Source organism: Astatotilapia calliptera, chromosome 1 (genome assembly GCF_964374335.1).
Source record: "Astatotilapia calliptera chromosome 1, fAstCal68.1, whole genome shotgun sequence".
NCBI classification, from domain to species: domain Eukaryota; kingdom Metazoa; phylum Chordata; class Actinopteri; order Cichliformes; family Cichlidae; genus Astatotilapia; species Astatotilapia calliptera.
Genome location: NC_137422.1, coordinates 22,993,730 through 23,006,902, shown reverse-complemented (window position 1 = coordinate 23,006,902; position 13,173 = coordinate 22,993,730). Strand labels below are relative to the sequence as shown.

Here is a 13,173-nt window from a genome sequence, read left to right as displayed (position 1 = left end):
ATATATATATATATTCACATCATATTGCATAAATATGTGCTGGAATGAGGTTAATGAATCTCCTGGTATGGGCTGTATGTGCCGTGAAGTTAGCCCCAGTGCTCAGTAACAGATGAAGGAAACAAACAAAAAAAGTGTTTAGAACAATTTCCACTTGTCATGTGACTCCATAAAAGTGACTTGCAGATATAAAACATAATTTAAGTGGTACTGTTTACACATCTTGAAGGTACTGCAGCCTTACAATACATGTGGATGCTACACAAATTGCACAAAGCAGAGGTTGCATTATCTGTGTACGATTTCCCGTATGACGGTAAAAACCCACCATGTCGGAACCCGCTCATGAGGAAAACAAATGCATCTTTTAGGGCAGAATTCAAGTAATGCGACAAATTCTGAGGTCAACGGGTAACATGTTGTGTACTGTTTCTTTGCAACCACTTACAGGAATAGAATATTCCTCAATGCAATGAGCCCAAACATATAAGAGGTAACTAATGTATTTTACAGTACAATAACAGCAGCACAGACTTTATGACTTTACTTTTTTGTTGTTTTTTAAGAGCCAGAGAAAACCTCTGTAAAAGAAAGTCAAAATATAAATGACATTGGCAAAAATGTTCGGAGCGTAAAGACGCGAGAGTCGTATCTTGGCAAAGAGAATATACAAAGGTGGACTGCATTGAGATGTAAAACTCAGAAATAAGAGGAATGTAGCTCAACACTGAACACGTTCAATAGGACATTCATTCAAACTTTATGTCAGAATCTATAACGCCTCTTGTTTTTAAAATCACTTGTGAATGTGTGTGTCCTATTAAAGTGCCTGAATGATCAATACAAACATAACAATGTAAAGAAAACAAACAAAAATGACCTGCATCCTCGGTAGTAGTGTACAGTACATATAGAGCTTTGGAAGCTTGGAGTTGGAACGCAGTAAGCCACAGGACAGAGGGCGCGTCCACGGCGCCAGCTGAGGTAGTAGTTTGACTGAACACGAACTTCCCAGGGACCCATGGTAGCAGCTTGAAGAGAGGTGTAGCTACCTGGAAATCAGAGTCACTGGGCTGGCGGAGTGGACCAGAAAGGAGAGGGGACTGTGGCTACAAAGTCCCCTCTCCTGTCACTGAAGGTCCATGTGCAAATGATTTTTTTTTTTGTCCCCTCAAAGGAAGTGTAACTGCTCCTATGAGTATGAACTGTGTTAAATCTGCTAGTCCACTGACGCAACAGATAAAATCTCTTTACAACATGCTCTTATGTCATCATCCATACAATAAGAAACATTCTCATCCCTGTTCCCAAGGTTTTCTAGGCTGTTTAAAAAAAGACGTTGAAGAAGTTTTTGTTGTATTTAACAAAGCAGCTTGTGTGCGAAGCTGTTCGACGCAGATCGAGCTGAGAGGAAACCAGCTAGGAATGGTTCTCTGTGAACAGGCAGCCTGATGGCGCAGTGCAGAGGTTAATGATGCTGCGAGAAGCCAACTGGATTCTGCCCTCACCCGATTGGCCTGGACCCACTAGGGCAGCTTCATGAATAGACCATTATCAATGGAGGGGACAGGCATAGGGCAGGGAAACTGGAAGAGACTCATGTCTGCTGTGAGGGCAGCCATGGCTGCAGGATCATGCTCTATCTGTGTCCTCAGAGCAGGGTCAATCTTGTCCAGCCGTCGCTTGATCCTCTTTGCCTCCCTCTCGCGGATCAGCCTGGCCTGCCTCTTCTCTGGTGTCTCGTTGGCCCTCTTTAATCGCATGGCCTCCCTGTCCCTCTGCAGCCTGCGTGCCCGCTGCTCCTCCGTTTCCTGCATCCTCTGCATGCGCTTGGCCTCGCGGTCCCGCAGCCGCCTCAGCTCCCTCTCTTCTTCTGTCTCACACGCCCGCTTGTTCTTCTTTGCCGTGCGCTCACGCTCCAGACGCTGCAGTCGGGCCTCCAAGGGCTCGTTCTTCCGACGCAGAGCCCATTTTCGCATCGGTGACTGGGCCGCCACTAGCTGCTGATAAGCCACGCAGCTGTTGCACACCAGCAGCACTCCGGCAGGATACACTGGCATAGGGCTCAGGATATCAGGGATAGGAGGAAGGCCTGAAGAGGAGGAGTTGAGTGCATCAGGGATTGAGGCGAGGGATGGCCCTTCAGAGAGGAGACTATCGGGCAGTGAGGGAAATGCGGGTCCCTGGTCTGTGCACGGTCCTGATCCTGGCCCAGGGCCATGACATGGTCTGGGGCCTTGACACTGGCTTGAGATATGACCCTGCCCTTGGCAAGAACGTTGGGCTTGACATAGGTTGGGATTGGGGTTAGTTGCTTGACACGGGCAAGGACCCTGACACGAACTGGGACTAGGGCCCAGTCCATGGCAAGAGTCAGTGCAGGGGCCCGGGCTGCTCATGGGGCTGCTCGAGAGGGACTGGGACATGGAACTGGTGTCCCTTCCCCCAGTAAAATCCATCCTAGTTGTGTCGAGGACTTCTTTAAGCTTCTCCCTACGACAGGAAACATGAATCAGGTAAACATCCTTTTTTTTTTTTTTTTTTTTTAAGTGGTCTGGACTCTTCCAGAGAAGCATTAGATCCCTGATAGAAAGCTTGCTCCTGTCTAAATCTTTAATGTGGGGATCATAGAGCCTTTCACTTGAGGTCTCCTAGACGAGATTTGTTTCCTGTTAAAAATAAACGTATTCATTTTATACTGCGTCTAAGTAAAATGCTTTTAGCTCTCTCACCGTCACTATAAACTAACTTTCATCTGAGTTTTGAACAGCTGGTGGGGTTTCTGTGCACACAGCCACAGCGTGCCTGAGATCACGATATCTGTGATATACTCTCTCGCTTACGTTACACAGAGACAAGAGCAGGAGGAAAAAAAAACACTAAACTATCTGAAACTAAGTGTTCAGAGCAGTCTGAAATCCGAGATTTCACCCCGCAGGGATTTTTTTCCACCAGCCTGCAACAAAGGCTTCATACATCAGACTGACAGGCATTGTTTTTGCCTTGAATTTTTGTTAGCCTGGCTCGTATGGTCACATATTTTAGGCAACAGTAAAATTTAGCTTCTGTCAAGCTGCGATGAGTTACATGACTTGAAACCACTTTGCTGCAATGGGAAGAGATGACTGATTCCATGTTAGTCGTTTCCCAAACTTTTTTGCTTCAGAGAGGAATAAGGGCCATGCGTCAAATGAACTCTGGCTAGCTCTCTGGAGAGAAGTTTAACAGGCTGTTAACAGCCTCAGAGGAGGTGACTGTTCAGAAAACACTGGTTGCCAGATGCTGGTTATGTTACTTTATTGTAGCTGGCTGGAACAACATGAAACAGCTTTTCCACGTACATCTAAGATACACCTTTTTTTGTCTCTCTTTAGAATAACAAGTATTTATGTTTTATTTTTCCAAACTTAGCAGCAAATGCTTCTGCCAACTGTAATGCTTCATGACTTTTCTCTTCTCTCCTTTTCATCACTTCACACTGCTTCTCCTTCTACAATGCGTCCTGACCTTGTCAGTGCTGTTTAAATTAGAAATGTAATGGTAGTTGCTAAGCAACACGCAAGTTTATTTCCATTAAATCTGTCATTGCAGTACTAATTTTATTCATCCCTCATGCTCTGCATTCTGTCTAATCCCACACTTGGAAAACCATTGCTCTTTCTCATTCTATTATAATGTATTAAAGAGAAAATGTGACTTCTTTTTACTCAATTTATATTTTCAAAGGTTCGACAAAAGAAAAGGTTTGTCTTTAAAAAAAAGAAAGAAAAAAAGTAGCATGCAGTTTTTTAAATTTCTACATTACACTCCTGCCAGAATCAATTTTTAGATACTAGAAAAATTAAAAGGCCTCATTTTAAATAGCTCATCCTTCTGAATCAGTGGTGTCTTTTCACCTTGTCATAAAGGGACCACATATGAGATATTGTTTTAAAATTTTTTAAGATAAATGACATAATTAAATAATAAGCACTAAATAAACACAGAAACTTCAGGACCCAGTTAGTATAATTTTATCACAACATCTATATTCAATCTGCATTTAAGACCTGAGATGAGAGCTACAGCAGAGATGAGCTCAACCTGTTAAAGTTGTTGGTGTCTGTGAAGCGTGCACCACAGACAGCGCAGTTGGAGAGGCGGTCCTCAGAGTGGATGAGAAGATGGCGTCCAAGTGAGCCGGGCGAACTCAGGGCTCGCCCACACACTGGGCACACATAGCTCTTGGTGTTGCTCATCATAGTCGTGTGCTGTTACAAGACAGCAAACAGAGATGAGAAAAGCAGCAAACTTAAAAGATATAATAACTTTGTATTGCAGGCGATTATCAGTTTGCAATATGTTTGCAAAAGAAAAAAATAACAAAGGAAATATACATTTAAAATATTATGAACTTGAAAAGTAAAATTATAATATTTAAATTCATGTCTGCAACAGTTATAATTGATGCTGTGGTTGTTATGCATGGTAGTATAAATGCAAACAGCATACAGAGTTTAAAAAACAAAACTATGCAGCTATATGACAAAGTAGACAGATTGCAGAGCAGATAGGCTGCTGCCACACGGCTTTGAAAATTGCATTTCTTTTTTTGGTTCTGTACTAGATCGGGGCAGGTGAGACGATGTTATTCTCACCTGGTAGACATGGGAGATGAGCTTATCTGGGCTGCTGAAATCCAGCGGGCAGAGAGGACAAACAAAGTTGTTGCTGTGCTCTCCCCCTTCCTCGCTCTCCTGAGGAAAGTCAAGAACCATTTAAACTCGTTTCAGAAGCACATTAACACTACATTCAAATGATTTTACACCTACATCTTACAGTTGTAAATCACAAATCTGAATTCTGAGTTATTTATTAAATTAAGATTTCCAATTTGTATGATGGCAGTTAAAACGTAAAAGAGGCCTTGTTTTGGTCTGAAGCATTTTCACAAGTGGATGAAGATGTGTTGAGTGTATGACTGAGCAAAATTCCTACAAGTCCCGGTGACTCACTGACAGTGACATCACACTGTGTGCTGAGACAGATGTGACTCACAGAACATTTTCAAACAGAAGGTGCAGGCAGAAAACATATTGGTTGGACCTGGGGGTGTTTAATAACTCAAAGGGCACTTTTGAATAAAAATATTGGGCCAGACCTCTTCATCTTTGAATCCAGGTGTTCTCGAACCATTGCACAGGTCTAAAAAAATCAAACAGCCATATGGTCTGCCTTTACAAACATTTGTGAAAAAATGGTTTGCTCTCTGAATTCATGTGTGTTGCTGTAAAATGACGCCAGCGTTGCGAGGACAAGTCCGTTCATGAAATTTCTTCCCTCACAAACAGTCACGATCAGCTGTAAGCTGTATTATTGCAAAGTGGAAGCTTTTAGGAACCACAGCAACTCATCTGTGAATGTGACAGATCATGTAAAGTTACAGAGCAGTGCATAAAATTCACCAACGCTCTGCTGATTCAGTAACTGCATGTGGTTTCATGGCATGGGTTTCCATGGCTCCTGTAGATGTACTAAGTAGGTAGCCCACTACTCCCCCCACACTTTTACTATATTAGTGATGTCTTTTAACTGATTATTTATCATTTTCACTTTTATCTTTTCAAAGTAATAAAACAAAAATGTCAAAAGTTTATTATGTTAATTGTTATTTTGCATACAAATAGAAAGATTTTGGTGAAATATCACTACTTCCTTTCCGGTTATCTCAGGAGAAATATCTGCAATATTCTCTAGCACAGCACATTAGCTTTAAATTCACAGATGCATGAACCTAATTAAACATCATAAAACTGGAGCAGATGACAGGGTGGGCATCTAGATGCAAATTACGGTTCACATTGACTTGTTTTTCATGCACGACTGATGGATGAGAGTTGATAAATTCTTCTCACGCCTACCAACTCGTTTATAAACCACATATTTCATAATCAAACAGATGCAGGGCAGATACTTGTCTTCATTTTTTTTTTTAATCTCTGTCGTGTTTTGTTTGTGTGTTTATTCCACACCACAACGTTACCAGTATGGTCTCTTCTAGTGTAATGCATAAGTTGTGTTCAAACTAATTGATGATGTGCCAAGAAGTTGTTTTCAAAGACGTACACAGTGAGAAATAGATAAAATTATTTTTCCAGTTATGAGAACCTTACCACAACCTTTGTGCGTGTTCCTTTTTTGTATTTGTTAGAATGAAATAAACATTATTGCCATTCAAAGCACCATCATAACAAACACTGGAGTGAAGGTGTCTAAATTAGCAGCCCTCTCACCTCTTTGACTCCTGCTCCTTGTAGGAGACACTGCGTTCTCTTGGTGGTCATGTGGTCGTCAGCAGAGGTGTTGGAGGACGAGTCTTCGCCGTGGTTTTCTGGGTCACTATCGCTGTCTTCTATGGAGGCAAACACAGCCCTATCAATACGGACAGACAACAAAACACAGGGCAGGGCTTATTCTCACTAACACCCCTCATTCCAAGGACATTCCTACAGAGTCCAACAGTCCTTCCCTGACCCTTTCCTCCATCCTGTACCTGAGAAGCTATCCTGCCCTTGGACTTCCTGGGAGTTGTTGCTGCAGCATTCACTGTCCTCTGTGAATTCGTCTCTGCCATCCATGTTAATAGTGTGCTGGAGTCCTGTGATGGTTGAAGTGTGGAATGGCCCTGAAGATAGAAAGACAGTAGAAGGACCGTCGGTAAGATTCTTGAAAAGTTGACTTTCTCACTTGTGGTACATGTAGAAAAAGCCAACAAGCTCTTTCAAACTAGGCTTCAAGACAAGACTGGAGTTGACCTTCTCATAGTCTTGAGACACAACCATAAGACCCGTCATGCCAGTATTAACAACATGTTGGAAATGGACACCAACAGAAACTGTACTACAGGCTAAATCAGCACTCCATCCTTCTAAGATTGGGAGCTACATTCAGCAAAGGAGAGTAGGAGTGGGCCTGTTTCCAGATAGACCCTTGTGGAACAAAGGAAAATGGCGAAAGCTGGTAGTTTTAGAACTCCAGTGGCAGGAGGCGGCTGCAAGATTTGCTAATCTTAGAAGCCCAACAGCAAAAGTGGATGAAGTGGGAAATATTGAATAAAGGGACAATCAACTGGAAACGCACTCAGGCACATCATGACTTTAATTAAAGTGAGCCTTTGTCAAGGCAGGTATACTTAGAGACACAACCAGGTGCTGAAGTCTCTGTCTATCAATGCCAAAAGAGCAGCACCACTGCCACTTTAAGAACAATGACAAAAATACCCTCCATCACTGACCAGGAAGACTTTTGAAGGAGGTTGTTACTAGAAAATGTTCTTTGATACAGGTCAACAGCTTATAATCCCATCAGAAATAGTTGCTTCTGCCCAAAGACCAGATCTGGTACTTTGGTCCACCACTCTCTGTATTGTCTACTTTATAGAACTAAAAGTACCATGGGAAAAAGCTGTGACACACTCAGCTGAAATCAGATGCAGAGCATTGAGGCTGGATAGCAACAGTTTAGCATTCCACAGTTAAACTTATTAAACACTTGGAGATGCACAGCCAAACCCTATGCCACCACCTTCAAGGTGATTCCAGGGATTGCTTAGCGCTGCAGTCAATGGCTGTGGATGAGGAGGAAAGACCCCAGCTGTGCGCCAAGATGTTAGGGACAAACACCCAGATCTGATTCGCCTGTGGTGGACCTGCCCCGGTACAGGGTGTACAGGGAGTGCAGAATTATTAGGCAAATGAGTATTTTGTCCACATCATCCTCTTCATGCATGTTGTCTTACTCCAAGCTGTATAGGCTCGAAAGCCTACTGCCAATTAAGCATATTAGGTGATGTGCATCTCTGTAATGAGAAGGGGTGTGGTCTAATGACATCAACACCCTATATCAGGTGTGCATAATTATTAGGCAACGTCCTTTCCTTTGGCAAAATGGGTCAAAAGAAGGACTTGACAGGCTCAGAAAAGTCAAAAATAGTGAGATATCTTGCAGAGGGATGCAGCAGTCTCAAAATTGCAAAGCTTCTGAAGCGTGATCATCGAACAATCAAGCGTTTCATTCAAAATAGTCAACAGGGTCGCAAGAAGCGTGTGGAAAAACCAAGGCGCAAAATAACTGCCCATGAACTGAGAAAAGTCAAGCGTGCAGCTGCCAAGATGCCACTTGCCACCAGTTTGGCCATATTTCAGAGCTGCAACATCACTGGAGTGCCCAAAAGCACAAGGTGTGCAATACTCGGAGACATGGCCAAGGTAAGAAAGGCTGAAAGACGACCACCACTGAACAAGACACACAAGCTGAAACGTCAAGACTGGGCCAAGAAATATGTCAAGACTGGTTTTTCTAAGGTTTTATGGACTGATGAAATGAGAGTGAGTCTTGATGGGCCAGATGGATGGGCCCGTGGCTGGATTGGTAAAGGGCAGAGAGCTCCAGTCCGACTCAGATGCCAGCAAGGTGGAGGTGGAGTACTGATTTGGGCTGGTATCATCAAAGATGAGCTTGTGGGGCCTTTTCGGGTTGAGGATGGAGTCAAGCTCAACTCCCAGTCCCACTGCCAGTTTCTGGAAGACACCTTCAAGCAGTGGTACAGGAAGAAGTCTGCATCCTTCAAGAAAAACATGATTTTCATGCAGGACAATGCTCCATCACACGCGTCCAAGTACTCCACAGCGTGGCTGGCAAGAAAGGGTATAAATGAAGAAAAACTAATGACATGGCCACCTTGTTCACCTGATCTGAACCCCATTGAGAACCTGTGGTCCATCATCAAATGTGAGATTTACAAGGAGGGAAAACAGTACACCTCTCTGAACAGTGTCTGGGAGGCTGTGGTTGCTGCTGCACGCAATGTTGATGGTGAACAGATCAAAACACTGACAGAATCCATGGATGGCAGGCTTTTGAGTGTCCTTGCAAAGAAAGGTGGCTATATTGGTCGCTGATTTGTTTTTGTTCTGTTTTTGAATGTCAGAAATGTATATTTGTGAATGTGGAGATGTTATATTGGTTTCACTGGTAAAAATAAATAATTGAAATGGGTATATATTTGTTTTTTGTTAAGTTGCCTAATAATTATGCACAGTAATAGTCACCTGCACACACAGATATCCCCCTAAAATAGCTAAAACTAAAAACAAACTAAAAACTACTTCCAAAAACATTCAGCTTTGATATTAATGAGTTTTTTGGGTTCATTGAGAACATGGTTGTTGTTCAATAATAAAATTATTCCTCAAAAATACAACTTGCCTAATAATTCTGCACTCCCTATATTGTAAGCAAAAAGTCACAACACCTAAAGATGCTGAGAAATACAAATGAGGATGTGTCCCTAACATATCCTGGACATTGATAGAACAATAATCTTATACAGAGGACAACTACTACCATCTGGTTCTATGCGTCAAAATCTTGGGCCATAATAGTGTGCCTTAATAGTACTGCAGGTATACTTTTTGTGCAGTTAAATATTAAAAAGCCATGACTGACAGTCACTGGCCTTCAGCCTGACTGCAGCTGTTGTTGGAAGGAGTTAAAAATGCCAACATGTTGCCAAGGAAGCTAAAGAGGCACCTGGAATCCTGACATAACTTCAGAGAGAAATCTCCACTTCAGCAGATGCTGGATCAGAACCAGGGACAACAAGACTGCCTGTTGGATTGTGTATGACAGAATCTGATGAGTTTAGTGCAGCCTATAGTGAAGCACAAAAAGAACTGAAGGCTTTTTGCTCAAAAACATCTTCATCTGACTGCACAATCAGAAGAACTGATGATATTCCAAATGAGGCTTCTTTTATAGGTATACCTTGAAATTTTGTCCTGCCTTGGGCACAAAAAGAAAACGATTCTGAGCAACTGTCTCTACCCATACATTGTACCCGGCATATGAAAGCTTTATCTCCATAGCAACTTCATTACAGCATCCGCTACTGTAGTGTATCACAAGAAGGTATAAATCTTTAAATCTTTTAATAGAAGTGGTTTCACCTATTGCTGAAGTTCCATGGTTTGATCACACTTAATGTGGATCACGCCATCCAATTACAATTAAAAAATCTTGAGATTATTGCAGAAATATAACACGCTAATGAAAACAAAACCTATAATCAGAGCAAAACTGATAGAAAGCTGTCCCAGAGAGTAAATTATTGAAACCATTCTACCTTTTTCTTAGCACTCTGGGGGCGCGATCAGCTTGAGAAGAACTTCTTAGCAGATTCATCTGGTTTTATATGACCTATACAACAAGCAGCAGGATTCATACAAAAGCAGCGAGACAAGCCCAGTTGCATATATGCATGCACATTTACTTCATTTGCATCCCAACCCCCACTATTTTTACACACATATACAATCACAGATACATGCTAGCTGTTCCGACAGCCATGCTGCAGTCCCACGGGGGTAGCAGCCTGCACTGTTATCCTCCAGCTAACTGCCTAGCTGCTCCGTTTCTCTCTCTCTCCTTCAGTACCACCCACACACTGAACAGCCTGGCTCGCCCTCTGTCCTCCCAGCTTATATATGGAGCTCTGTCTACTTCTATATCTTTACCATCAGCTCCGAGGGGGAGCATAAAGCTTTGCACCATGACAGCCCATATGTAGCTCATTTCACTTGCCGCGATGCCACACTTTATTGTACACAGCGGCTCTTTTTGGCTGCAGGATGCGATGCAATCCCTTCACTTTTCTTCTTATTACACTGGACTCCGCAAATGCTCATTCAACTGCCAGCACTGCTCCTTTGGATGCAGTCTTGGTGAAAACTCCTCTGGCATTCACACATAGGAACATCACCACTTGAGATAGCGAAAATTAATGATAGCTTAAAATCCAATTTTCTTCCCTTGTGTGCTCCCTCTCCATTTACACAGATCAGAAGATGGGAGAGAGAGATCCTGACTTCAGTTACCTGAGACTGGCAGAAGTAATTACAGCATTCATCACAATCCTGAGGTACTGTGCACGGTGCACAGACACACACTTTCTCTTTTATTGTGTGTGTGAGCAAGACAGAAGTATAATCTTAAAGCTAGTCATTTGGCTACTTGTGAGAAGTTGGTATGTGAACACAGTTTGGGCACTTTTCCCACAGAAATCCAAGCATTCGTTAGAGTGGGTCCGAGTATTGAACTGTGAACTACTACAACAGGCTGGCTTCTCGGCACATAGCCAATGATTGATGTGTGAGAGATACCCATCCCCCCACCGCTACGGTTCTGTCTGTACATCTGTCTCTCCTTGCTCCCCCCCGCCGCCACCATCACCACTACCCACCCTCCTCGCTCCCTCAGTCTCTAGCACTGCGATGTTATCTCTGAGTCTGTGTGTCTGTAGGCAGGAGGTGACGCAGTGTCTGACTGAATCCAGACAAAGAGACAAACTCATCAGCCAAGAGACACACACAAGAGGGAGAGGGCTGGTTGGGGGGGGGGGCAGGCCGGGGGTGGTAGGGTGACGGAGGGGTAGCGCACAAAACAAAACAGACAAAAGACAGAATGCCAAAACTCTACTCAAACACAGAGCAATGGGGGTCCTGTTGAATTCAAAGGCCCCTCCTTCTCCTTTTCAGCAGCCATCCCCTCCAAAAACGCACACATGCAGACACACAACACTGTCTGAATCTGCAGAAGTACTGGGGCCCCCCCCTCTTACGTCCACAGACTTTCTGGAGAACAAGGACGGTGGGCCAGACATCGGATCAGTTCTCACCACGAATAACCTACATGTTTAGATTAGGATTTTGCTTCAACTACAAGACTGACAAACACCTTGTAGCCACACGAGACTCAAAGTTGGATTCATAACAGCCCCCCCACCTGAGAACTCAATTTCATAGTTGGATCAACAATACATATATAATGTGAAATATTCTGAAATAACACCTTATTTGTTATAATTAATACTAATAAAGGTTTTCAGAACTTCTACATTTAGGTACAGAAAAATTATGAAACCAAAGCCTCACATATACTGTTACACAAATATACTGTACTTCCCTGACAGGCATCCACTTGACACCACGAGGGTATGCACCACCACCTCCAAACAAAATACTTTTATGTAATGCATAAAAATCTTGAGTATTGTTGTACATCAAACTTAACAGCTAGACAGACACCGCTGTTGTATCATTGTCTGGAATTCCCTGTGTGTGTGTTTGTGTGTGTGTGTGTGTGTGTGTGCGTACTACTGAGTGTGTGCATTTGTGTGTGTGTGTGAGCATGTGCATGTGTGTCAGCCCGCCTGCCTGTCAGACTGTCTCCCTGCCTGTCTGGTCTGTCAGTCTGTCTGGTCTGACCCACTCAAAGGGGACAGCTCTTTGAATGCAATTCATACCTCACAAGAAAAGACAGGTAAAACAAATCATGGTGAGGAAGAATGAAAGTTGGTGTGCAAAAGGTGTCCTTCTGCACTCACAAGAATTTAAAAAACAAACAACATATTATACAACAGTCTTGGGGCCTCCTGAGGCCTTTCGCTCACTCTCAAAGGTGTTTCAGAGCAACAAATGAGCTCATTAGCTCACAGGGATGACTGCGGTCTGCAGCAAGTGTGAGATGCATTTCTCCAGAAGTTTAAACAAACTCTTTAGAAAGGAGGGTCGCAGCATACTTCAGTAGATTACACTGGGCAATCCCCTTCAGTGGACAAAAACTAGCTTAAGATAAGAGGTCAGCAGGGTAAGCACTGACAAGAGCATCCTGGTAGAAGATGAGTCACCAACAAAATATCTACATTAGAGGGTCTCCCAAGAGCTCCTGAGATCTGCTTCAATAAATTTATCTGTGCTTTATAAAAATATGACACTATTTTAAAATAGAATTTGGTCAACAAATGTCAGTAATCCAGTCAGTATGCATCACACTGTAAGCGACCAGTAAGCCCAAGGTCCCTTCTTTAAATGGAAGAAATTACTATTTAGCTAAAAAATTATTTAACAGATGAGCAGCAAACCATCACATATAAACAACAGAAACCAGATGTTTGTTTATTCAGATGACTGCTTACCATTAAAATAAAATCTTAATTAAAATCTGGGATGGAAAACTAAGATGTTGAACAGAATTAGAAAGTAAGCATGAAAAGTGTTTGTGTAGTAGAAAAATATTAGACGTATCATTCAATAAGGGAAGAAAGGGGAAATAACAGAAACACTCTTGCATACAACA

The 13,173-nt window shown here is 42.7% G+C and overlaps 1 protein-coding gene across 9 annotated transcripts in view; it reads right to left on the bottom strand.

The window, feature by feature from the left end:
* Window positions 1–784: 784 nt before the first annotated feature.
* Window positions 785–13,173, bottom strand: part of znf821 (zinc finger protein 821) — a 17,599-nt gene continuing 5,210 nt past the window's right edge. For 3 of the 9 annotated variants that reach the window (XM_026168698.2, XM_026168689.2, XM_026168672.2), the window contains exons 2-6: window positions 6,533–6,664; window positions 6,273–6,391; window positions 4,638–4,736; window positions 4,084–4,250; window positions 785–2,493 (exon numbers count right to left, since the gene is read on the bottom strand). In XM_026168698.2, the coding sequence (XP_026024483.1) occupies window positions 1,527–2,493; window positions 4,084–4,250; window positions 4,638–4,736; window positions 6,273–6,391; window positions 6,533–6,664 (1,484 nt within the window). In that variant the 3' untranslated portion in view covers window positions 785–1,526. Of the gene's footprint in view, window positions 2,494–4,083; window positions 4,251–4,637; window positions 4,737–6,272; window positions 6,412–6,532; window positions 6,665–10,162; window positions 10,237–13,173 lie in introns of those variants that run through there. The other 6 variants (XM_080298558.1, XM_080298546.1, XM_026168680.2 and 3 more) reach the window with 3 other exon arrangements.